Source organism: Corylus avellana, chromosome ca3, assembly GCF_901000735.1.
Source record: "Corylus avellana chromosome ca3, CavTom2PMs-1.0".
Classification (NCBI taxonomy): domain Eukaryota; kingdom Viridiplantae; phylum Streptophyta; class Magnoliopsida; order Fagales; family Betulaceae; genus Corylus; species Corylus avellana.
This window is the reverse complement of record NC_081543.1, coordinates 36,073,672-36,100,773: the sequence shown is the minus strand read 5'-3', so window position 1 is coordinate 36,100,773 and position 27,102 is coordinate 36,073,672. Positions and strand designations below refer to the sequence as shown.

General features: G+C 34.0%; 1 protein-coding gene and 1 pseudogene across 1 annotated transcript; both read left to right on the top strand.

The window, feature by feature from the left end:
• Positions 1-1,887: 1,887 nt before the first annotated feature.
• LOC132174527 ((-)-germacrene D synthase-like) lies at positions 1,888-5,858 on the top strand (annotated as a pseudogene).
• An 11,089-nt stretch (positions 5,859-16,947) lies between these two features.
• Positions 16,948-19,986, top strand: LOC132176104 ((-)-germacrene D synthase-like). Its single transcript, XM_059588228.1, has 7 exons — positions 16,948-17,076; positions 17,210-17,474; positions 18,084-18,456; positions 18,548-18,766; positions 18,896-19,031; positions 19,177-19,425; positions 19,513-19,986. The coding sequence occupies exons 1-7, from the start codon at positions 16,948-16,950 to the stop codon at positions 19,804-19,806; spliced, it is 1,665 nt and encodes a 554-aa protein (XP_059444211.1). The 3' UTR covers positions 19,807-19,986.
• The last annotated feature ends 7,116 nt before the right edge of the window (positions 19,987-27,102 follow it).

The following is a 27,102-nucleotide window of genomic DNA, read 5'->3' as shown; positions in this document are numbered from 1 at the left end:
AACTTTATAGAGAAACAAACATAAAAATAAGCTGAAATGTCAAAGTTGTATTAGATGCTGTAAATTAATAGATAGGGAAAGTTTACATACCTCTATCAAATTACCACCCAATTGATAATGTTCCCCAAAATTTTCAATTGTAACAATGTCCCTTTCAAACTACCAAAACATTGTTAATATCCACCCCCAATGACTAAACTACCCTTAGTAAAATAAAAATAAGGGTAAAGTCCTCTTAACTTCCTTAAATTACCACCTTAATGACAATTTTTTTCTCAAACTATCAATTGCAACAATTTACTCTCTAAACTACCAAAGCAATGACAATACACCCCCCAATGCTAGTAAAATTACACAATTACTCCTATAAAATTTTCAATAAGACAAACATATCCATTAATTTTTTTTTTAAAAAATAAATATATTTAATTTTTTAAAAAAAATTATTTAAAAATCAATAATTAAAAAAAAAAAAATCAAAATATTAAAAAACTAAAACAAAAATAAAAAAGGAGCCACCCCTTGACCGCCTTCGATGTGTGGGGGAAGAAGAAGAAGATCAAAGGGGTGAAAATCAAAGAGGAGAGGGCCTAACAGGGAAGGAGGAGAGGAAAGCACGAAAGAGAGTGTGGGGGAAGAAGAAGAAGAAGAAGAATTCTAGGTACCACCGCCGGAACTTCCCGCCAGCGAGAGGCTCAAGGCAGTGGAAGGTCGCCGACAAGATGATCAGCGTCCCGGTTCCAAGAAAGGCTCGCTCGGGTAATTGAAATCGGCAAAGTGTTTTTGTTTTCGGAGATTTGTTTGTTTTTGAAAATCATTTTCGTGTGTGTTTCTCTCAAAAAGATCTCACGATAACTGTGTTTCTGGAAATGGTGGAGTCGGAGAAGAGCCGGCGAGGCCAAGCCCGGAGGTCCAGCCTCCTTCATCGTCGAACGTCTCAGTTAGGAAAAAGATGGTCTAGGGGCTTAGCATCAAGCAAAAGGCCTAGCCAGCCCATGGGGTGGCCATGGTGGCGGCCACCTTCAATTTTTTTTTTTTTTTTTAAAGATTTAATTGTTAAATTTAATTAATAAAAAATTAATATGTTGACGTAACAAAGCAATGCGTTTCAATGAAACTGACATCTATTTACCCCTTTGGAAAAAAATCTAACGGTAGAGATTTTATTTCAGTTTAGATTGACCAAGGGAGTAAAAATTCGAAAAAAAAAATTTAGGCATTTTACAGTTTTGACGCGTTGACTCAATGACTTATAATATATTTACCATAAAAACAATGAATTAATAATAATAATTTTTAAATATATAAAATAATTTAATGACATTTGAAGGGTTAATGTCATAAAATTTATTACTGTTTACTATTCAAACGACATTAAAATTGATGTTGCTTGAAGCCTTAAACAGTAAATGACATTAATGTATTTAGTGTCGTTTACTGTTTAAATGGCATAAATTAATGTCGTTTGCATGTCAGGAAATTAATTTATGTTCGGAAGGTTAATGCCGTTTACTCAAACACCATTACTAGTAAACAGCATTACTCAAACGTCATTACTTGTTTAGTGAGATTTTTGTAGCATTAAATGCCTCTGGAGTCCACTTTCCTGTTAGTTTTTGGCGCATACAGACTTTTAGAACTTGAGTATCATAATTGGTCTCTATATGATCAAACAAATCCAATAAATGTCAACAATATCCAGATTTAAGATTTGACTCATGCGAGCCTGAACACCATAAGAAGCAAAAGAAAATAATCACCATTGCATATGGTAAAATATATGATAAAGTAAAAGTCCTTTTCATGAATGGGAGTTCGTTTATCACGATTGATTGTTATTAGATTTAATTAATCAAATTAACTAATTCTCTATCCAATCACTGTCCCATGCCCGTTGTGACGCGAATTCTCAACCTTACTCGTGTGATTGATGTCGTCTATAAGGATGAAGATGGGTACACACAAGCTGGAACTGTGCTCAAAGCTTTTGTTACTTCCTTGCTTGTTGATCCTGTGCCTTCATATATAAGCATGGATGATGGACCCTTGCATGGTGGGTTGTAATGGCAAAGCATTTGATACGCTTAGAGTTATATTGTTGTATTTTAGAACAGATCGATTTCTATCATACTCTTTGGTATATAATCAAAAGGCCAGGAAAAATGAAAAATTACGTCCAGTAAATGGGCCGGTGTTTTTTTTTTACCAGCAGAGAAAAATCTTGTACATCAATTAATTAAATTAACTCACCAAAAAAAAAAAAAAAATCAATGCCCGAAAATAGAAGATGCAAAATGGGCTGAGTTTCGGTGGATTTGCTCCAGCTACCTTCCGGGTCTCGCTTAAAGCAATCACAAGCCGTTTGTTCTTATACGGGCTTCAAAGATTGTTATTAATTGTGCATGATATATTGCTATTAGTTTTATTTGTTATCTTGCTCCGGAAAATAAAAAAATATATGGAAAAAATATAAAAAAGCCTCTTAAACTATCAGTCATTTGCAATATAACCCCTCAATATTCAAAATGTACTAAAGTAGTCCCTAAAATTACCAAAATGTATCAAAAATGCCACTTATTTTTTTATATTTCCTTTTTTTTTAAGGGTTCAAATTGAATTTCACATTTTGTCTCACATGTGTCATAAATGCTCCTTACATTTCAAGAGTCAAAAAGTTAAAGTTATATAATTTTTTAAGCTTATTTTTTAGTCTCCTCTCCCCTGATTGGTTTAAAACTAATAAGAATAATATTTTACTAAAATAGAGAAAAGTAAAGGAAGTTTGATGTTTAATTCATTTTAAAAATACTCACTAAATTTAATAAAATAAATTTTCTCCTTAAATTTAAATTTTATGTAAAAAGTACATTGTAAAAATATAAATGCTCTTAGATAATTGTCTAATTTGCCTAGGCATTCAGTGAGCCCTAAGCAAGCTAAAAGTCCAATATTACACGATTGTGGTCCATAGATGTTATCGTACCAATATAGCGTACCTATCTACCTAAACCGTTTTCTTATTTGGATTTGGTTAAAGTGTTGTGTACTTTTTTTAGTTTGAACAGTATTTTTTCCAATTCATTTAATTATATTAGAAGGGTATCTTTATCTATTCACTTTTTTAGGGACAAAATTACTGTTCCAATAATACTAACTGTATATGCTCCTGTATATAATAATAATTTTAACACTCTTTTAAATCTTATTAAATTTATCCTCCTTGATCGGAGTTTTTTATTCGTCAATTTGCTTGTACAGGAGACTGATCATGAGATAATAAAGCAAGAAGTTGAGGAATTGAAGGTAAAAAAAGTGAGGAAGATGCTAATGGCTCCAGGTGAAAAGTCTTCACAAAAGTTGAACTTGATTGATGCAATTCAGCGCTTAGGCGTGGCTTATCATTTTGAAAATGAGATTCAAGAAATTTTGCAACAATTGCACATAACTTTTCATGACTGTGATGACCGTGAAGATGAAGATGACGACCTTTGCACTGTTGCTCTTCGGTTTCGATTACTTAGACAACATGGTTATTCTATTTCATGTGGTGCGTTTTTTTTTTTCCTTGGCAAATGCTTGTTTCTTTTTATTGGTTTTAAACAAGCTAGTCTTCTTTCATTTCTATTTGGGAAAACTTAATCTGCACAAACTATAATTTTATGTAGAATCACTATCCAGAGTGATGGTTGGTTCAATATTGATCCAAGAAAATCTTCAAAATGAATAGGTACTCACTAAGATATAAGTTTGAATTCCATAATAAGAATTTTCATGTCTGATTGGTATAAACCACTTAAGTTTTCATTGATGTAGTGGAACTGGGTCATACTATGGCTCAGTCGAACATAAAGAAATGCTTGTGAGTTCTACTATCTAGGCATCTTTTGTGCGGCCCTTAGCAATCGAGTAGGTACTACTATGGTCTTATCCAAATAAAATAGCTTTCCATAATTGGTCTTTTTATGTGGAACGAATCAGTGTCGCATTTTACATATTACTTACATACTTAAATATGTGCTCAAACATGAGCCAATGTGTAATTTTCTATATCATTCTACGTCTGACTCTTTTTATGTGCATGCTTGGATCGCGAAGCAGATATGTTCACAAAGTTCAAGGACAACAAAGGAAATTTTAAGGAATTACTTATCAATGATGTGACAAGAATGTTAAGCTTGTATGAAGCCGCACATCTTAGGGTGCATGGGGAAGATATACTTGAAGAAGCTCTTGTCTTCACTATACCACACATCTTGAGTCGGTAGCAGCCCACTTAAGCCCTCTTCTTGCAGCACAAGTAAGCCATGCCTTAAAGAAGCCTATCCACAAAGGACTACCAAGGCTGGAGGCAAGGTATTATTTTTCTATCTTCCAACAAGACGGTTCACATAATGAAGTCCTTCTTACGTTTGCAAAGTTGGACTTCAACATATTGCAGAAATTGCACCAGAAAGAACTTTCAGAAATTTTAAGGTTAGTTATTCAACCATGTCAAAGTTGCAAGTGTGGGCAGCTTGTACATAACTCTAGTTTGACAATATGATTGTGCTAAATTATGTTTATATAGGTGGTGGAAAGACTTGAACCTTGCGGGGAAGTTGCCCTTTATAAGAGACAGAGGTGGTTGAATGCAACTTTTGGACATTGGGAGTGTACTCCGAGCCCGAATATCTTCTTGCTAGAAGGTTGCTAACCAAAGTGATAGCAATGACCTCCACTATTGATGACATTTATGATGTGTATGGAACACTTGAAGAACTTGAGCTCTTTACTGAAGCAATCGAGAGGTTGAAATTGCCACACTTGATGAAAATCTACAATTTATTGTCATTGATTTATTATTCTCGTTGTTACATTAATTCGAACATGCAGTTAATTCACCAAGTCTACTTACTTTATAGGTGGGATACCGGCGCCACAAATCAACTTCCTGAATACATGAAATTGTGTTACAGGGCACTTTTGGACGTTTACACTGAAATGGGCCAAAAAATAGGTGAAGAAAAATTATACCGCGTCCAATATGCACGAGAAGCCGCAAGTATCATAAAGACAAATTTAAAAACGTCGTTTATTTGAGGAACCCCCCACCCCCTTATCCCCCAGTCCAAAAAGAAAAAATGTAAAAGAAAGAAAGTGTTGAGTATGTTGTAATCTATACTAGTTAATTAATACCATTGTAAATTGCTTCTTTGTTTCAGATGAAAAATCAAGTTAGATCTTACTTTAAGGAAGCCAAATGGTTCCACCAGAAGTACACACCCACAGTTATCGAATATATGCATACTGCAATAGTTTCCTCTGGCTACCCACCATTAGCAATCACATCATTTGTTGGAATGGGGGACATTGTCACAAAAGATTCCTTCGAGTGGTTGTTTAGCCAACCTAAAGTGGTCACAGCTTCATCAGTGATAGCTAGACTCATGGATGACATGATGTCACATAAGGTATTATATTATTTCTATACACAATTATTGTAATTTCAAAATTCCCTAATTTGATTTCTTCAATATTCTAAACATGTAACACCCTTCTAATATAATGATTCAATACTTATATTTTGAACAAAAGAGAGGGCACGTTGCCTCGGCTGTTGAATGTTATATGATAGAACATGGTGCCACAGAAGAAGAAGCAATCAAAGAATTTTGGAAACAAGTTACAGATGTATGAAAGGATGTAAATGAAGAGTGCCTCTACCCAACCACCATTCCCATGCCCCCTGTGATGCCAATTCTCAACCTTACACGTGTGAGTGATGTCATATACAAGGACCAAGATAACTACACAAATCCTGGGGATGGGCTCAAAGATTTTGTATCTTCATTTTGCTCATTGAACCTTTGCCCTTATGATCATGGACCATTGGACCCCTACATGGATGGTTTGCAATAGCAAGAATTTGAAATGTTTTACGTATCAGTAGTGGGAAGGCGTGGGCAGGATTCTAAGAAGACAAGCAAACGGCAACAAGGAAGAGTTATACTTGGGGATGGACAGCAGTTAATAAGAGGATGTTATCCTCATTAGTATTTGGATGTTATCATGTCTCTTATGTTTTCTAGTTAGAGCATTCTCAATGAAGGAGCCATACTTTTATGTAAAATGGTCTCTTAAAACTCACTTTTATTTAGTTTAGTTAAGCCATTTTTAAATGTCTTTACATCCGATTAACTATATTTCTATCTATTCTATTAAAATATTATTCAAAGTAAGAAAAGTTTTGAGAAAAATAGAACATGAAAGAGGAAAAATGGGAAAATTTTTTGAGAAAAAGAGAACATACAGAGAAAAAGTAGGAAAAAATTTGAGAAAAAGAGAAAACATGTGAGAGAAACAATGAAAAATAAAATAGCTCTATTAAAAAGTGCTGCTACATTTAGTTTTTTTTTTAGCTCTTCCAATCAAATATCTATTTTATATATATATATATATTTTTTTTGGCTAATCCAATGTAGGAGCTTTTTTAAACATTTGAAGAGCTATTTTAAATAAAAGTAACATTTGGCTCTTCCATTGGGAATACTCTTAGCTATGCACGTCTCTTTGTCATCTAGTTATCACTTAATTAAGGAAGAGTCCATCCTTATGTGGGACAGTTTGTAAGGTTATTTAGCGGATTGCTTGGAATAATAAAGTATGATAAATTATCCTACAAACTGCATCAGTTTGCTTGGAGGTCCAGGGTACCTCGAATCTCTTAGAATATATTCTTAGACGTCGTGAGCATAGGAAAAAAAGAGTTTGTGTGGCGTGAGAAAGAAATAAAGGGAAAAAAAAAATCTTGCAACCTTTGTGTTGCTTTGTAGTGATTATGTTGGATTTCCCAGTTCCCACCAAAAAAAAAAAAAAAAAAAAAAAAAACCACGAAAACGTCTCTTGTTAAATAATACGATATCTAAGAATATGTTTTTATAGAAAAAAAAATGGTTCTGGTTTTCAGTATACCCATCTTTATAATTTTCATATATTAGGACACATTAGAATATATCATGACACAATAAAAGAATCATATATAAGAGCACAAGAGTAAGTGGTGATTTAACATGGTATTATAACCAGAAGTCGTGAGTTTGAACCCTGACACCATCATTTACTTTTCATTTCAATTAAATATTTCACATGTGAATTCACCACATTGAACCACTACTTGTCCTAAAAGCTTAACTTTATAGAAAATATAAATTTAATCATTTAATCAATACTTTGACAAAAGTAAGAAAGAGCTACGTTTTTGAATTGTTCTAACAGCCATTACATTGTTTTCATTCTATATTGTGCATATAATTTAGACATTTGAGAACACTAAGAAAATGGATGTCTTCCTCGCAACTCTAGTGTACAAGCATTGTCACGAGCTGGTTGTTATTAAAGTATTTGATTAAATAATTAAATTTATTTCATCATATCAGCATTAGCTTATGGGATAAATAGTAATTTAACATGATATGATCAGAACCAAAAGTCTTGAGTTCGAAGCTTGACTCCATCTATTCACCTGCCATTTACATTGAATATTTCATGTGTTTAATTGGGAGTTTGAGCTTCACATGTGACAAAAAATATTAAAGTATTTGATTAAATAATTAAATAATTTACCTCTTCCTATATATTAGCCTTAAACGACCCATGCATACTAAGTATTTGGGATTATTACATAAATACTGTTGCAAAGAGAAGTTTTAGGCCTTCAGTTTTTTCGCTTTTAAATCACATTGATCATGCATTAATTTGCATATAACACGAAGGCATAAAGTCCACTTATCGCAGTAGGTTTCCTATTGTTTATTGTTTTTTTTTTTTTTAATAATATTTGATTTTCATTAATCACTAGATGAAGTGGAATGCTCGATCACAGATACAAGCTTGAGTTTCGTCCCTCCAAATCTTATTTGCGGCCACCTTAGCTAGACCATGAGTAGCGAAGTTTTATTGCTTTTTGTTTATCTTAAGGTGTTGGGCAGATTAAAAAAAAAAAAAAGTGATCAGAAGGAAGATATTTGTGAAATGATAAATTCATCATTAATTAATAATCTTGAATTTAGCTGGTCAGCAATTCACTTTAATATATAAAAACCATGGGAAAATGATTGTGGTCCTGATCCATATATATATACAGGGACGGAGCGAGCCAAATTTTTTTTTCGGTTCTTTATAATTTCTTTTATTAAAAAAAATTATTTTTGTTGTTTTTTATGAACTAAAGATTACCGTAAGGACCAAAAAAAGTAGACATTTGAAAGTAAGGATCAAAAATAAAAAAACTTAGTGGGTATGGACCAATAAAATTAAAAATAGGACCAAAAGTTTTTATTGGATATGACCAAAAAATTTAAAAGTATGGCCAATTTTTTTGTTTTGGAGGGGGCCAAATGACTAAAATTAAAACTTTAACTTTACTTTTTTTAATTTTTTAATTTTTTATAATATTTTTTTCCTTATTTTGGGGGGGACCATGGCCGACCCCTGTCCCCCACTCCCTCCGTCTCTGTGTGTCTATATATATATTTTTATCGATGCCTAGCTCTCAGCAGGTTCACTTATTTTTCTTCGTACTGATCATAACCTAGAAAAAACAACATTTTAAGTGGTTCAAAGGCAATTTGAAAGAGGAAAATGTTTATGGTGCTTGAATTGCGACCACAAATTAAACTGGAAGAAAATGTTCATCGGAAGTTTGAAAGGAACACATTTCTGTTTGTTTCTAAAAATTTTGACACTTTATTTGCAAATATGTACTTCCACGATAAAGATGCGTGGTTACTTTCACATCATTTTCTTTCCAATACAACCATATATATTTGGGCAACAAAACATATCTTTCAATACAAATTAGGAAAACAAAATGCTTACTTCTTCCCACCATTATTTTTTTTTAAAGTCCCAATCATTTTGTCTTCACCATGTGATTCATGTTTAGAGAATCCTAGACGTGTCCACCTTGATAGCTGTCATCCATTAATATCATCCAACGGCTATTAGATCATCAAAACATTTTGGACGGTTGAGAATCAACCGACAAAGTGCACGCATTACGAAGTCTGGTTGACCGTGCATTGTGGGGAACGAGATCACCCAGAATTCATCATATGTGTGCGTCTATGGAGCTGCATCTCTGCTAAATGGTTCCTTTTCTTCGATCAGTAACCCAAATCTAGAGAATATCATGTCAAAATTGAAATTTTCACGTGAAACTGCACATTTCACAACAGTTTATTTTTCAAAATTTCATCAAACACTTCTTAATTGATTACTCTTAAGTTGAAGGAAAAAAAGACAAAACAAAGGTGTGGAAAAGGCATAACATAAAAACCCTTAAGGAAACTTGCATGGGCTGCACTATCCTTTTGAGTGACTGGTGTCAAAGTATCTCCTGTTCTTAGAGCTTCTAAAAGCTCTAAGATTTTCAATGCCGTTAGAAAGTAGTAGTAGTTCGTCTTCTTCTTGCACTATTCCTCATAAGAACATGAGAGACTTTGACACCAGTCACTCAAAATGATAGTTTAGCCCATGCAAGTTTGCTTAAGGGTTTTTTTGTTATGCCTTTTCCGCACCTTTGTTTGTTTGTTGTTGTTGTTTTTTATTTTTTATGAAACTTTCTTCAACTGAAGAGTAATCAATTAAGAAATGTTTGATGAAATTTTGCAGGATAAACTGTGGTTCCATATATATATATACAGGGACGGAGCCAGCCAAATTTTTTTTTCGGTTCTTTATAATTTTTTTTATTAAAAAAAATTATTTTTGTTGTTTTTTATAAACTAAAGATTACCGTAAGGACAAAAAAAAAGTGGACATTTGAAAGTAAGGATCAAAAATAAAAAAACTTAGCGAGTATGGGCCAATAAAATTAAAAATAGGGCCAAAAGTTTTTATTGGATATGGCCAAAAAAATTAAAAGTAGGGCCAATTTTTTTGTTTGGAAGGAGGCCAAATGACTAAAATTAAAACTTTAACTTTACTTTTTTAAATTTTTAAATTTTTTTTTTTACTTATAATATTTTTTTTCCTTATTTTGGGGGGGACCATGGCCGACCCCTGTCCCCCACTCCCTCCGTCTCTGTGTATATATATATATATTTGTTATCGATGCCTAGCTCTCAGCAGGTTCACTTATTTTTCTTCGTACTGATCATAACCTAGAAAAAAACAACATTTTAAGTGGTTCAAAGGCAATTTGAAAGAGGAAAATGTTTATGGTGCTTGAATTGCGACCACAAATTAAACAAGAAGAAAATGTTCATCGGAAGTTTGAAAGGAACACATTTCTGTTTGTTTCTAAAAATTTTGAAACTTTATTTGCAAATATGTACTTCCACGATAAAGATGCGTGGTTACTTTCACATCATTTTCTTTCCAATACAACCATATATATTTGGGCAACAAAACATATCTTTCAATACAAATTAGGAAAACAAAATGCTTACTTCTTCCCACCATTATTTTTTTTAAAAGTCCCAATCATTTTGTCTTCACCATGTGATTCATGTTTAGAGAATCCTAGACGTGTCCACCTTGATAGCTGTCATCCATTAATATCATCCAACGGCTATTAGATCATCAAAACATTTTGGACGGTTGAGAATCAACCGACAAAGTGCACGCATTACGAAGTCTGGTTGACCGTGCATTGTGGGGAACGAGATCACCCAGAATTAATCATATGTGTGCGTCTATGGAGCTGCATCTCTGCTAAATGGTTCCTTTTCTTTGATCAGTAACCCAAGTCTAGAGAATATCATGTCAAAATTGAAATTTTCACGTGAAACTGCACATTTCACAACAGTTTATTTTTCAAAATTTCATCAAACACTTCTTAATTGATTACTCTTAAGTTGAAGGAAAAAAAGACAAAACAAAGGTGTGGAAAAGGCATAACATAAAAACCCTTAAGGAAACTTGCATGGGCTGCACTATCCTTTTGAGTGACTGGTGTCAAAGTATCTCCTGTTCTTAGGGCTTCTAAAAGCTCTAAGATTTTCAATGCCGTTAGAAAGTAGTAGTAGTTCGTCTTCTTCTTGCACTATTCCTCATAAGAACATGAGAGACTTTGACACCAGTCACTCAAAATGATAGTTTAGCCCATGCAAGTTTGCTTAAGGGTTTTTTTGTTATGCCTTTTCCGCACCTTTGTTTGTTTGTTGTTGTTGTTTTTTATTTTTTATGAAACTTTCTTCAACTGAAGAGTAATCAATTAAGAAATGTTTGATGAAATTTTGCAGGATAAACTGTGGTTCCATATATATATATACAGGGACGGAGCCAGCCAAATTTTTTTTTTCGGTTCTTTATAATTTTTTTTATTAAAAAAAATTATTTTTGTTGTTTTTTATAAACTAAAGATTACCGTAAGGACCAAAAAAAAGTGGACATTTGAAAGTAAGGATCAAAAATAAAAAAACTTAGCGAGTATGGGCCAATAAAATTAAAAATAGGGCCAAAAGTTTTTATTGGATATGGCCAAAAAAATTAAAAGTAGGGCCAATTTTTTTGTTTGGAAGGAGGCCAAATGACTAAAATTAAAACTTTAACTTTACTTTTTTAAATTTTTAAATTTTTTTTTTTACTTATAATATTTTTTTTCCTTATTTTGGGGGGGACCATGGCCGACCCCTGTCCCCCACTCCCTCCGTCTCTGTGTATATATATATATATTTGTTATCGATGCCTAGCTCTCAGCAGGTTCACTTATTTTTCTTCGTACTGATCATAACCTAGAAAAAAACAACATTTTAAGTGGTTCAAAGGCAATTTGAAAGAGGAAAATGTTTATGGTGCTTGAATTGCGACCACAAATTAAACAAGAAGAAAATGTTCATCGGAAGTTTGAAAGGAACACATTTCTGTTTGTTTCTAAAAATTTTGAAACTTTATTTGCAAATATGTACTTCCACGATAAAGATGCGTGGTTACTTTCACATCATTTTCTTTCCAATACAACCATATATATTTGGGCAACAAAACATATCTTTCAATACAAATTAGGAAAACAAAATGCTTACTTCTTCCCACCATTATTTTTTTTTAAAGTCCCAATCATTTTGTCTTCACCATGTGATTCATGTTTAGAGAATCCTAGACGTGTCCACCTTGATAGCTGTCATCCATTAATATCATCCAACGGCTATTAGATCATCAAAACATTTTGGACGGTTGAGAATCAACCGACAAAGTGCACGCATTACGAAGTCTGGTTGACCGTGCATTGTGGGGAACGAGATCACCCAGAATTAATCATATGTGTGCGTCTATGGAGCTGCATCTCTGCTAAATGGTTCCTTTTCTTCGATCAGTAACCCAAATCTAGAGAATATCATGTCAAAATTGAAATTTTCACGTGAAACTGCACATTTCACAACAGTTTATTTTTCAAAATTTCATCAAACACTTCTTAATTGATTACTCTTAAGTTGAAGGAAAAAAAGACAAAACAAAGGTGTGGAAAAGGCATAACATAAAAACCCTTAAGGAAACTTGCATGGGCTGCACTATCCTTTTGAGTGACTGGTGTCAAAGTATCTCCTGTTCTTAGGGCTTCTAAAAGCTCTAAGATTTTCAATGCCGTTAGAAAGTAGTAGTAGTTTGTCTTCTTCTTGCACTATTCCTCATAAGAACATGAGAGACTTTGACACCAGTCACTCAAAATGATAGTTTAGCCCATGCAAGTTTGCTTAAGGGTTTTTTTGTTATGCCTTTTCCGCACCTTTGTTTGTTTGTTGTTGTTGTTTTTTATTTTTTATTTTTATTTTTTATGAACTTTCTTCAATTGAAGAGTAATCAATTAAGAAATGTTTGATGAAATTTTGCAGGATAAACTGTGGTTCAATATGCAGTTTCAGGTGAAAATTTCAATTTTGACACGATATTCTCTAGATTTTGGTTATTGATCAAAGAAAAGGATTCATTTTATTAAGGGCCTTAAAGCATTCACAATGGGCTCTTTATATTTAGTTTTTTTTTTTAAAAAAAAAAATCTAACAAAAGTTATGAAAACACCCATTTAACAAGCTCCATTTCTTACTTTATATTTAACTATTGTCATAAATGCTCCTTAGAGCATTCCCAATAAAGGAGCCATATTTTTATGTAAAATAGCTTCTAAAAACTCACTTTTATCTAGTTTAGTTAAGTCATTTTTAAATGTCTATACATCCGATTAGCTATATTTCTATCTATTCTATTAAAATATTATTAAAAGTAAGAAAAGTTTTGGAAAAAATAGAACATGTGAGAGGAAAAATGGGAAAAAGAAAACATGCAGAAAAAAAGTAGGAAAAGATTTGAGAAAAAAAAGAAAACATGTAAGAGAAACAATGAAAAATAAAATAGCTCATTTGAAAAGTACTACTACATTTAGCTTTTTTTTTTTAGCTCTTCTAATTAAATATCTATTTTACATTTTCTTTTGGCTAATCTAATGTAGGGAGTTTTTTAAACATTTGAAGAGCCATTTTTGATAAAAGTAACATTTGGCTCTTCCATTGAGAATGCTCTTACATTTCAAGAGCCAAAAAGCTAAAGTTATTTAATTTTTTAAGCTTATTTTTTAGTCTCCTCTCCCCTGATTGGTTTAAAACTAATAAAAACAATATTTTACTAAAGTAGAGAAAAGTAAAGAAAGTTTTATGTTTAATTCATTCTAAAAGTAACTTTCTAAATTTGATAAAATAAAATTTTCTCCTTAAATTTAATTTTTATCTAAAACGTACATTGCAAAATATAAATGCTCTTAGACAATTGTTTAATTTGCCTAGGTATTCAGCTAGCCTGGAGCAAGCCAAAAGTCCAATATTACACGATTGTGGTCACATAGCTGTTATCATACCAACAGAGGGTATCTATCTACCTAATGGTTTCTCTTATTTGGATTTGATTAAAGTGTTGTGTACTTTTTTTAATTGGAACCATATCCTCTCCAATTCATTTAGTTATATTAGAATGGTATTTTTGTATTTTCACTTTTTGAGGGACAAAATTACCCCTCCAATATTACTAATGGGATATGCTCTGGTTCAAATAAACTGGAAGTAATCCTAATTTTTTTTTAAGGGTTGAAATTGAATTTTACATTTTTGTCTCAAACCTTTAAGTGGTTCAAAGTTAACTCGAAAACATGTGGAAAATGTTCATAATCATGGTACTTGAATTGCGACGATAAACTTAAATGATAATCTCACCATCCAGCTCATGCGCAGTTTGAAAGGAGTGCATTTCTGTTTGTTTTGAAAATTTCAGTTACCTTTTGAAACTTTATTAAATATTTATTTTCTTAATTAGATGAGAGGAATGTTACTTTTTTTTTTTTTTTTTTTTTGTCTAGTTTTCTCATGATCTTACATGTATATTGTTTTCTAAAAAAGTAGAACAAACATATCACACTAGTCTCTCATATTTTTTTAGAAAGTAATATTCACATAAGATCAGGAGAACATAAAAAAAATTCATAATATTTTTCTAATATTAGAAAACGAAAATACTTAACATAGGATACCATCTAGACGTAGCATTTGTAGTTTTGCTTGATACTTCCTGCCATTAATTTACTCAATTTTGTAGTTTTGTTGGATACATTTTGACCAAGAAAGGACCATTCTTGATGGGTTGTGGTCACATTAATAATAAGAGAACATCTTCTTAGAGTCCCTTTTGAATCGAGTCCTTGTTGACGTGTACGTTCTTTGAATTTGCTTTAAAGTAGAAATCTTCAAAATATGTTGGCTGTACCATGAATAAATATTAAGCAACCTTGTGTAGGAGGTGAGTCCTGTAAAACCTATTTATCACATAAATAAGCTCCAATTCAAAATACAAATAAATGTCTTAAACTAAGTAACTATCACTTAATTTAAGGTAACTAAATCATAGTTTATCATAAATAACTTTCATCCTTACCAAGCCACAAAGGCCCCCGTTCCTCCAATCCCTCTCTTTCTCTATTGTATGTCTCTCTTTTTTCCTTCATTCTTAGTAAACAAGTGTCCGTTCGGAAATGCACCACTTCATTTTCTGATATGATCAGAGGAAAGATATAATCAATTCATGATCATTAATTAATAATCTTGAATTTAGTTGGTCGGCAATTCACTATGATCAGAGGAAAGAAATATTTATTTCAATATTTTTGGAAAAGAAAATGCTTAACAGAGGGTACTTCCCACCAACGTAGGGCTAAGCTATTTCTTGTTGTAATGTTACGAACATTATTTATTGTTTAACCGTTTGATCTTAAACCAGTTTTTTATGAAAAAAAAAAAAAAACTGAAATCATCTTTAAATGGTTTTACAGTTTTGACCATGGCTTAGAAGAAACGGTTTTAAATGTTAATGTAAATGGAATTGGCTTTCATGCCTGCGGTTGTTTGGTTTGAGGGCTGAGATTCTCTAAGGGCAAAGTACTCCTTATTTAGACTAACGTGTACAAACAAACAAAAAAGAAAAAGAAAAAAGGCACTTTATTCCACTAATTCCCATCCATTTTTTTATCTTTTTCTGTTTTTTCTACCCAAAACGTTTTCTTTCTCTCTCTCTATTTTCTTTTTCTACCTAGACCTGGTATTTCTTCCGGGTAGAGGCAGCAGCGCACCCATCGTATTGGATTTTGGGGTTTTTTTCTGTGAATGTAAGGATGGGTGCACCGCGCGAACACTAGAATTTTTGGATTTTTTGTTTGGAATCTTCACTGGTACTTGAAGTTAAATTTTTATTGGTATTTTCTGTGAAAGTAGGGATCTGTCAATGTGCTGGGGAAGATGTTTGAGAAAGAATCACCGAAGTGTCAAAGCCCAATGTGTCTTTCTATCACAAGCCAATGCACTGCAATCTCAACAGGCACTCAACATAAATAGAGCACGTACAGATGGTGCAGAAAATCTGAATAATTTTCAAAACCCAAAATCCCATGGGATGGGTGTGCAGCCGCTTCTACCAGGAAGAAATACTAGGCGTAGAAAAAGAAATGGGTAAAGTCCACTTAACCCCTCAAACTACTACCAAAATGATAATCTACCTCTCAAACTATTAATTGTGACAATTTACACCCTAAACTCTCAAAATAATGACAATATACCTCCTAATATTAGCAAAAAAACAAAAGTACCCATATATAATTCCAATAAGACAAAAATATCCCTAAAAATTTAAAAAAAAAAAAAAAAATTAAATATATATATAATTAAATATTAAAAAAGAAAAGTTGAAAAAAAAGAAAAAAAAAAAAAAAAAAAGAGGGGTGGTTCGAGAACCACCCCATGGGTGGCAAGGGGTGGTGAATTAGCCACCACTGAATATAATAGGGGTGGCCGAACCAACCCAGGAGTGGCTCGGCCAAACATCAGCCATCCCCCAAAAACACCACTTGGGTGTTAAAGAGGTATTTTTGGGGGTAGCCGGCCACCCCATTAATTAATGAGATGGGGTGGCCAAGCCACCCCTGAAAATGGCTCAGGGGTGGCCGATCTACCCCCTGGTGGGTGGCCGGACCATTCCAAGTTACCTAGGGGTACTGGTCCGATACCCCTGTTTTGATTTTTATTTTTTTAATTATTTTTTATAAATTTTAGTATTTTGCTTTTATTTAAGTAAAGATAATTTCATCATTTTGTTAAAATTTGGATACATAATCATTGTTTTGGTAATTTTAGAGCTAAATTTCCAACTATAACAACAAAAAAATATATATCTATTTTATGATAGAGCGGAAAATTTCCAACCACAAGGCGAGGATGAGAAAGTCTGTCGTCCACGTGGTTGAAACTGAAGCCACATAACATATATCAAGCAGTATTTGTTTTTTTGTGAATAACACATACCAAGAATTTTATACACCATCCAAAATTATTTTCAACATTTCTTCTATAAATAACATGAGCACGTTAACCATTCTCTCATGCTTAGCCACCTCAAAGCACTTAAAAGACACCTTCAATTAAAGTTTAGGAAAAGAAAATGTCTTTCAAAGTTTCAGTAGTCGCTGCTCCATCCCTAAATCCTGTGCCAGAAACCACTCGCCGCTCTGCAAATTATCATCCTAGCATTTGGGGTGACCGTTTCCTCACATATGCTTCTGAGTTCTCGGTAAAAATATATGCATCTCAGTGTGTGGATCTGCATGCCAACATATTTAATTACATGTGCATGCACAACTAAGCTTTAGATTAATTTTTCCTATTTAGTATACTAATTTGTTTTCTTCAATCTACTCGTACAGGAAACTGATAATGAGAAAATACAACTACATCAGGAATTGAAGAAAGAAGTGAGGAAAATGCTAATGGCTCCAGGAGAAAAGTCATCAGAAAAACTCAACTTCATTGATGCAATTCATCGCTTGGGCGTGTCTTACCATTTTGAAAATGAGATTCAACAAATTTTGCAAACTCTTCATGACTCTCATGACCATGAAGATGATGACCTTTACACTGTTGCTCTTCGGTTTCGGTTACTTAGACAACATGGTTATTATAGTTCGTCTGGTACTTTTTTTTTTTTTTTTTTTTACTTTGCAAGTGCTTGTTTCTTTTTATTGGTTTTAAACAAAAGTGTTCTTTTATTTCTATTTGGGAAAACTTAATCTGCACAAACAATCGGTGTCGCATTTAATATCGTACAAACTTGAATATCCTAGGAGAACATTCCATGCATGTGATACTGTTGTTTTTTTATAGAGTGGTCCCTTATGGAAACATAGTCTCTATTGCCTTTCTATAGACCTAAGGTCCCTTATTCCTTATAGACAGTAGCATTTTTCTTCTCTTTTTGCATGGTAAACACTCACATGTACACAGCGTACTCCTATATATACAACATATATAAAGAGTGCTTGAACTTCAGCCAATGTTTCATATTTACTTATCTTTCACTGACTTACTTTCACCAACCCATTTGAGAATTGGACCATAAAATATATATAGCTTGGCTAGCACTAATGTAACTATTTTTTTTTCCCATGAATAAAAAATTTCTTAAGAAGCAAACTCAAAGACAAAAACAAATTGGGTCTCGCCTTAATTAGTCCACAACAAATTACATAAAGCTCAACAAGGGGTGGCTGACTCATTTTACGTGATTGAATCGTGAAGCAGATACGTTCACCAAGTTCAAGGACAGCAAAGGGAATTTTAAGAAATCACTTATCAATGATGTGCAAGGAATGTTGAGCTTGTATGAAGCCACACATCTGCGGGTACATGGGGAAGATATACTTGATGAAGCACTTGTCTTCACTGCCACACATCTTGAGTCGGTAGCAACCCATTTAAGCCCTCTTCTTGCATCACAAGTAAGCCATGCCTTAAAGCAGCCTATCCACAAAGGACTACCGAGGTTGGAGGCAAGGTATTACTTTTCTATCTACCCACAAGACGCTTCACATAATGAAGTCCTTCTTACGTTTGCAAAGTTGGATTTCAACCAGTTACAAAAATTGCACCAGAAAGAACTTTCTGAAATTGCAAGGTTAGTTATTCTTCAACCATGTTAAGTGTGAGTAGTTTGTACATATATAACTCAAAGCTGACTATATGATTATGCTAAATTATGTTTATAGGTGGTGGAAAGACTGCAACTTTTCAATAGAGCTACCATTTATAAGAGACAGAGTGGTTGAGTGTTACTTCTGGATATTAGGAGTGTACTTCGAGCCTGAATATCATATTGCTAGAAGGTTTCTAACCAAAGTGATAGCCATGACCTCGATTTTTGATGACGTTTATGATGTGTATGGAACACTTGAAGAACTTGAGCTCTTTACTAAAGCAATCGAGAGGTTGAAATTGACACACTTTCTCATTTTAGCTATTTTTGAGCGAAATTCACATGTCACTACCATTGCTTTATTCTTCCCATTGTTATATTAATTGGAAAATTCCATTCATAGAATCTATCCACTTTACAGGTGGGATATTGGTGCTATAGATCAACTTCCGGAGTACATGAAAGTGTGTTACCGCCCACTCCTAGATGTTTACAGTGAAATGGATCAAAAAATAGGTGAAGGAAGATCATACCGTGCTAGATATGCAAGAGAAGCAGTAAGCACCACACATAAAAATTTAGAAGATTTTTTACAGCCCAATCAAAATTGTCACGCCGAGAAAAAAATAATTAGAAAGCAAGAAAGTGTTTACTGTACGTGTTATAATAGTAATCTAATTTTAGCTTGCTTGCTTGTCTCAGATGAAGAATCAAGTTAGAGCCTACTTCCATGAAGCCAAATGGTTCCACAAGAAGCACATACCAACAATGGATGAGTATATGCGCATTGCACTAGTTACCTCTGGATACCCCTTGTTAGCAACCACATCCTTGGTTGGGATGGGAGACATTGTTACAAAAGATGCCTTTGAGTGGTTGTTCAGCTACCCTAAAATGGTAAGAGCTTCAGCCGTGGTTAGCCGACTCATGGACGACATTGTGTCACATAAGGTATTATATGTTATGTCTGTTTAGTAATGATTGTAATCCTAAAAACCAATTCAATATGAATGTTACATAAAGATTTGGTTTTTGTAGTTTGAGCAAAAAAGAGGACATGTTGCCTCGGCTGTTGAATGTTACACGAAACAACATGGTGCTACAGAAGAAGAAGCAATCGGTGAATTCGGAAAAGAAATTACAGATGCCTGGAAAGATATAAACGAAGAGTGTCGCTATCCAACCACTGTCCCCATGCCCGTTGTGATGCGACTTCTCAACCTTACACGTACGATGTATGTCGTCTATAAGGATGCAGATGGGTACACGCATGCTGAAATTGTGCTCAAAGATGTTGTTGCTTCCTTGCTGGTTGATCCTGTGCCTTTATAAGCATGAACCCTTGCATGGTGGGTTGTAATGGCAAGCATTTGACACAGTTATATCTAGGAGAAGGAGAAGAATAAAGGAAACTGTTGCAATAATCTATTTAGTATTAATTTGGAAGTCGTTTAATTAAGTTGGTTGTTTTCAAGTATCTTAATTGTGGTAGGATTTGCTATAATAAGAGAACATCTTCTTCAGATGTCTCAGTGTTAGAGTCCCTTTTGAATCGAGTCCTTGTTAACACATGTTCTTTGAATTTGCTTTAAAGTAGAAGTCATCAAAATATATTGGTTGTATCTTTATTTAATCGAGTCCATGAATAAATATTGGCAGAGAACAATTATTAAGTGACTTTACAAATTTTGATTAAAAGCATTAATTACCACCGAACAAGGGCCTGTTCAGAAATGACACGCATATTCTATGCCTAGAATACAAATACGATGAAATTGGTTGGCAGTGCTATCAGAAGAATTTGGGTGGCTTGTAGAAGTCTGATTTTTTGGCACTTCCTATTCAACCGCACAATGTGACTCTAACAGGTCCCACCAAATAGCTATATATCACTATAAGAAAAATGGTTTCCAGCGACCACCCAAAAGTCATCGCTAATGGTACTTATCAGCGATGATATTTTATGGTTATCGCTAATGTCATAGAAAAATTTACTATAATGACGACATTTTGTGGTCGCTGATATGTCGTCACTAATATTGAAGCATATATATATATATATATATATATATTTTAATTTATTTTTTATTTTTTATTTTCATGCATGAAAAGCCACAAAAAGGCATTAGCAACGAGGTTTTGCTTATTTGCGACGACTAGTAGCAAATAATAAAGTTATTAACAATTGCTATTATGGTTGCTAATAATAGAACATTCGCCGACACTTAATGTTGTCGCTAAAAGTGTAAAGAAATTTTGAGCAAAGGCATTAGCCACAATAAAAGTTGTCGCTGATGTAAACGAAAAGTTTTAGGCTGGATTTCTTGGCGCTTCTAATTTCGCACAAAATCCTTTTCTCTCTCATTTCCTCTTACTCAACTATCCTCTAACTAAATTTGAGAAAGATGGCTATTTATGGAGACCCTGCTATGGAGAGGGGTATAGGGAGACTAATTAAGTTTCAGCCATGGCTAAAGAGTAGAAAGTTTCTCTATCTCTCATGAAATTAATGCTCCCTTTGGCATATCCATTGGTTATTATAGCTAATATTCAGTTGATTTGGAAATTGAGGGTGAGAACCGAAAATGGGGAAATCAAATCTAGTATCTAATGGAAATGGGGCCTATGGCGTAAATGGGGAAATCAGTTAGCATCTGCTTCTCATTTTTTGTTTCTGCGATATATACTTCCTTTTTAATTGGATCTGGTATACACATGGAATAGGTGAATCTTTTCTTTTAGTTGTCTTTTCACTTCTTGTCCCAAGGATAAAGAATAGAAAGATGAGGTTCTTCTTTTTCTGTTTCTCTGATCTCTTGGTTTCTCAGAGAAGGGGAGTAATTTTTACTAACCTTAAGAGGTTTGAGAAATTAAAATATATAAACATATACATTCCTTCACATGATGCTGAAACTAAGTGGTACCATGAAACCATTTTACTGCTTTCAAGGATGTTAATCTACACAATATAGAGAGAGAATTGCAACAGGCTGCCCTGCCAGAGCTGACGCCTGAAGGATGTAGGTCCATTCAAACTATTTTCTGTAAGAAATTTCATTTAAAGTATGTCCCTTATGTCACATATATTGTTGTAATTATAAAATTACGGTGTTCAATAATTTATTCCAATTAAAGCTTATTGTGTAAATCAAATATTATGAATTAAATTACTGATTTAATTCTTGTGGAACAAGTATTTGATTCCAATCAAATATTCTGAATTAAATTACTGATTTAATTCTTGTGGAACAAGTATTTGATTTCAATCAAATATTCTGAATTAAAGCACTGATTTAATTCTTGTGGAACAAGTATTTGATTTCATTAAAGATTTTATTTTTGTGGAATCAATTAGCTGTATTGATTTGATTTTTATTCCTTGATGGGAGGAATAATTAAGGTAACAGCTCTAATTGAGGGTCCCCTGACCTACCTATAAATAAGGCCTGTGTATTCCATCAATTGGCACTCACTGGTAGGCATAGGTCAGAAGAACCTCTCAATATTTTTTAGTTTTTAGTTTGGTTGTTGTGGAGTCGTTCTTCAAGTCACTTAAGCAAAGCAATGGCCGGAGGTACATATATATTAAACTATTTCCGCTGCTAATGTTATTGTTAATTAGCATTTAATATATATTGAATTCTTACATGTGGTATCAGAGCCTTTTCCAGGCCATATTTGCTTAGTCTAGTTTTAATATGTCTGCTGTCGATATTTTGTTTTTGTTTCGACAATATTTTATTTTGTTTTATTTTGTGATTATTGAAACCAAACTCAGACCCATGGTTATTGAAACTGAGAACCATTTGTTCTCAACCACCATGAAACCCACGTATATATATGTTTTATTTGTTTTGACCAAAATTGCTCATGTGGTATTGTTTCTTAAAACAAAACGTGTGGGGCCAATGGGTGATCAGGACCCTTGGTCCTTCACTTTCCTCTGGGTCACTTTCGATTAGAAATTACTGGAGACAAGCTACAGAAACGCCCCTCACCTGCAGTGCCGATCTTTTTCCCATTTCAGCACCGGTTCTCACCTACCTGCAGCACTAGTATCCCCCCTCCCACAGTAGCAGCGTTGGCCGCATAAGGTGAGCTGCTGACGGAGAAAGCCCATAAGGGGCCGCCTGTGATGGGCAGAAACGGCGCCCACACGGGCTGCCGATTTCTGGCCGGAACGGTGGCCATTTCACCGGGCTACCCACAAAAAAAAAAAAAAAACGGCCGGCAGCCTCACACGGGGTGCCTGCTGTTTTGGCCGGCGCATTAAGGACCGGCGCCGGTGACCGGAGAATGGGGAAGGGGAAGAGGCAGCGGCGCAAGGGGCTAGCTTTCCGGGTTGGGTGTTAAGTTTTTCGGGTTCGGGTCTTATTATTCGGGTAGGGTTTTAACCCGTTTTGGTATGATTTAAAAAAAAAAAAAGAATTTGGGCTGACCCGATCCAGTAACCCAATTCTGGGCCCGTATCCGGAGTAAAGAAGCAGCCCAATCTGGTTTAAAGTAGCTGGCCCATCCGGATTTTAAAAAAAAAAAAGGGGGCTCAGGTGGGTTTCGAACTTGGGCTCTTAAGGTTTAAAGGGTCTTAGGTCAGTTCAAGACCATTTGGCTATTTAGTTTATTAAGCTTTAATGTTACATTTATATTTATCTTATGTTTTTTCAGTATTTGTTTCTTTAATACTTGAACTTGAGGATATATTTATTAATTGTTTAAATATAAATTGTTTGATGCCTGGACCTGAGAATAATTAACTAAATCTCATGTATTGGTGAATGTTTATGGTACTATCCAAAATTGCAATCGGAAAGCTCTGGCAAGGCAAGTCATGGGACTTAAGTGTGCCGTTGTGCGCCCCCCCGCTTACCTGGGACACTATCCGGTTGTACTTTGAAAAAATACTGTTTACCCACTAACATGATGGTTTTGTCTTTTATTCTTGGGAACTTTATTTTTGGCATCTATATAGTTAATGATGTTAATGAAGTCGTGATTATCATAATAATTTTTGGGAGAGCCACAGCATCCCGATTTTATGATGATAATTGCATCAAGATCATATATGTGAACTTCATACGGAAAATTAACATCATGTTGTAATTAATTCATAAATTTAATTTGCCAATCCCCACAGGGACGTTTTTATTTTTATGAATTAATTAGAATAAGATAGTAAATTTAACATTAAAAATAAAATTTCTCTTAGGCCCACAGGTACGGAAAATTTTATTTATTAATGCTAAATTTATTAGTCTTATTAATAAAGAGTAAATTTCATGCTTGATGCAACCTTTGCCCACAGGTAGGTTGAAATTTACTATTAAGTTAACATTGGTTAATTTAAATAAAGTTATTTCATAGCATTAAAGTATTTTCCTTGGTTATTGCAGCTATTCCTACTGCTTTAATGGATGAAACTTTTCATGTTCCAATGCTTAATGGTAACAATTTTTCTGACTGGAAAGAAAATTTATTTTTCACATTGGGGTGTTTGGAGCTTGACTTGGCGCTTCGTGTGGACGAACCACCCGCCCTCACGAAGGAAAGTACGCCACAAGAGATTGTTAAACATGAACGGTGGGAGCGATCAAATCGCTTAAGTCTAATGTTCATGAAATCTCATGTCTCTAAGGGCATTAGGGGTTCCATCCCTGAATGCACTAAGGCTAAGGCATTCATTAAGGCAGTTGAGGAACAATTTGTGAGTTCCGACAAGGCCTTAGCCAGCACCCTAATGAAGAAACTATCAAGCAAGTCCTTTGATAATTCCAGAAATGTGTGTGAGCACATTATGGAAATGAGGGACATGGCAGCTCAACTCAAGTCCCTAGAGATTGACATATCTGAGTCATTCTTGGTGCATCTCATTTTGAACTCTCTTCCCTCTGAGTATGTTCCTTTTAAAATATCCTATAACACACATAAAGATAAATGGTCAGTAAATGAACTTCTGACCATGTGTGTTCAAGAGGAAGAGAGGTTAAAGCATGAGAAGCCAGAAGGTGTTCACATGGCTATTCATGCTAAGGGAAAGACCAAGAGAGGCAAGCATGCCCAAAACTTCAAAAGGGAGAACAAGTTGCCAATCAAGAAAATTGGCAAGAATGATACTTGTTACTTTTGCAAGAAAGAAGGGCATATGAAGAAAGATTGCCAAAAATATATAAAGTGGCTCGAAAGAAAAGGTAATCTTATATCTCTAGTGTGTCATGAATCTTTTTTTGTTGAGGCTCCAAATAATACATGGTGGATTGATTCGGGTTCTACAATCCATATTGTCAACTCAATGCAGGGTTTTCTCACAACAAGGAAGCCAGCAAGCAATGAACAACGTTTTTATTCAGGAAATAAACTATTTTCACAAGTAGAAGCTGTTGGGACCTTTAGAATAATTTTGAAAACTGGATATGTTTTAGACCTTGAAAATGTATTTTTTATTCCATAATTTTCTAGAAATTTAATTTATGTTTCCAAATTGGATGTTGTTGGTTTTGGATTTTGGTTTATCAATTCAACTTTCAGTATTTTTAAAGGTGAACAATTGATTGGTGGTGGAATAAAAGTTGATGGTTTATTCAAAATTGATCTAGATCCCAATTTTGAAAACACTTATTTATCATTGCATACTGATGTAGGCATAAAGAGGAGTCTAATGGATCAAAACTCCGCTTTGTTATGGCACAGGAGATTAGGACATATCTCCATAGAGAGAATTAAAAGGTTAGTGAATTATGGAGTTTTAAAAACTCTTGATTTTACAAACCTTGGTACTTGTGTGGATTGCATAAAGGGAAAGCAAACCACCAAGACCACTAAAGGTGCCAAAAGGAGTTCTGAGATTCTTGAGATCATACACACTGATATCTGTGGACCTTTTCCTACTCCCTGCCTAAATGGTCAAAGATATTTCATATCTTTTATTGATGACTATACAAGGTTTATGTATCTCTATCTTCTAAATGATAAGGCTGAAGCATTAAATGCTTTCCAGACCTATAAGGTAGAAGTAGAGAAACAAAAGGAAAAGAAAATTAAGATCGTAAGATCTGATAGAGGCGGAGAGTACTATGGTAGGTACACAGAAAAGGGACAAATGATAGGTCCATTTGCGAAATTCCTTGAAGAGGAAGGTATTGTGGCTCAATACACGATGCCTGGCACACCACAACAAAATGGTGTAGTAGAAAGAAAGAATCGTATACTTATGGACATGGTTAGGAGCATGCTGAGTAATTCTGTAGCAACCCAGATTTTTAAAGTCTTATTTTAGAGATATTAAATTGATGCTATGATTATATTAATATTCATATTAGGTAATGGCATTTACTTTGAGGTTGAGATATTTATTGATGATATTAGGTACTAATATTTATTCTTGAGGAATTTATTAGATCTTATGAATATTATTGGAATGAATATTGATTTGAGGTTATTATATCATGATGATGATTTTATATTGATTATTTTATTGGGAGATTTAAGAGATATGATAATTGATGATTGATTGGTATAATTTGGAGTATGATTGTAATAATTGGTGATATAATGGGATAGTAAATGGTAGGTATAAGGATGGTAGAATAAGAAGGTAGAATAGTATAGGGTTGGTGAAATAGTATAGGGTTGGTAGAATAGTATAGGGTTGGTGGAATAGTATAGGGTTGGTGGAATAGTATAGGGTTGGTAGAATAGTATAGGGTTGGTGAAATAGTATAGGGTTGGTGAAATAGTATTTGATTTTCTCCTATAAATAGAGCTCTTCTCCTTCACAATTTTCACAACTCATCTCCTCTCCCATCTCTTGCATATATTCTTCCTTCTTCCGCTTTTTACTCGGTCTTTCTTCTTTCTAAGAGTGTTTACTCAGAACAGAGAGAGAAAGGGCGAGACCAAGCGCTACAAGAAAGAAAGAACACAAGAGAAACCGAGAGTGAGATGGGAAATTTAAGACAGAGAGCTGAAGAGGAAGAAAGAGAGTTTGAAGAGGAAGAAAGAAAGTTTAGGCGAGAGAGAGAGAGAGAGAGAGAAAGTCAGTGAAGGGATTGTTATGGGTATGGACCAACTGCAGCAGAACGGGTTTCAAGTAATTACCTTTGATGATCCATTCATGTAATCCACTGTAAGTATTCTTACTTACTGAGTATGATATTGATATCCAATAATACGGATTTTTGTGGTTTTATAACTTGTCTAGCATTTTGCTATATATGATTCAACAATGATTTATATTGTCGGAAATCAATTGACTCACTACTTCACAGTTTTTTTGTAGTGCTTGCAGGAATGGAAAATCAAGGTAATTATGCAGTTGTGATTAGAGATTCATATTGAGATGTACAGAGATTCCAAGTTGGTTAAGTTTTGTCTAGAGTTTAGACTGTCGGATAGATTTGTATAAATGCCTTGTACGACATAGCTTTGGGTATTTTTTTGTATAAAGAAAAGTATTTTAACAGTATTTTTTTTGTATTGATAATTACAGTTTTTCCGCTATATGAGATTAGGATGTTACAAAAAATGGTATCAGAGCCACCTAGTAACGCCAGGTCATGTGGTATTGAAGCACTGCATGAGAAGAAGCCCACATTGAGTGGGTAGTTTATAGAGATAGTCATGGGTGCTAAGTCC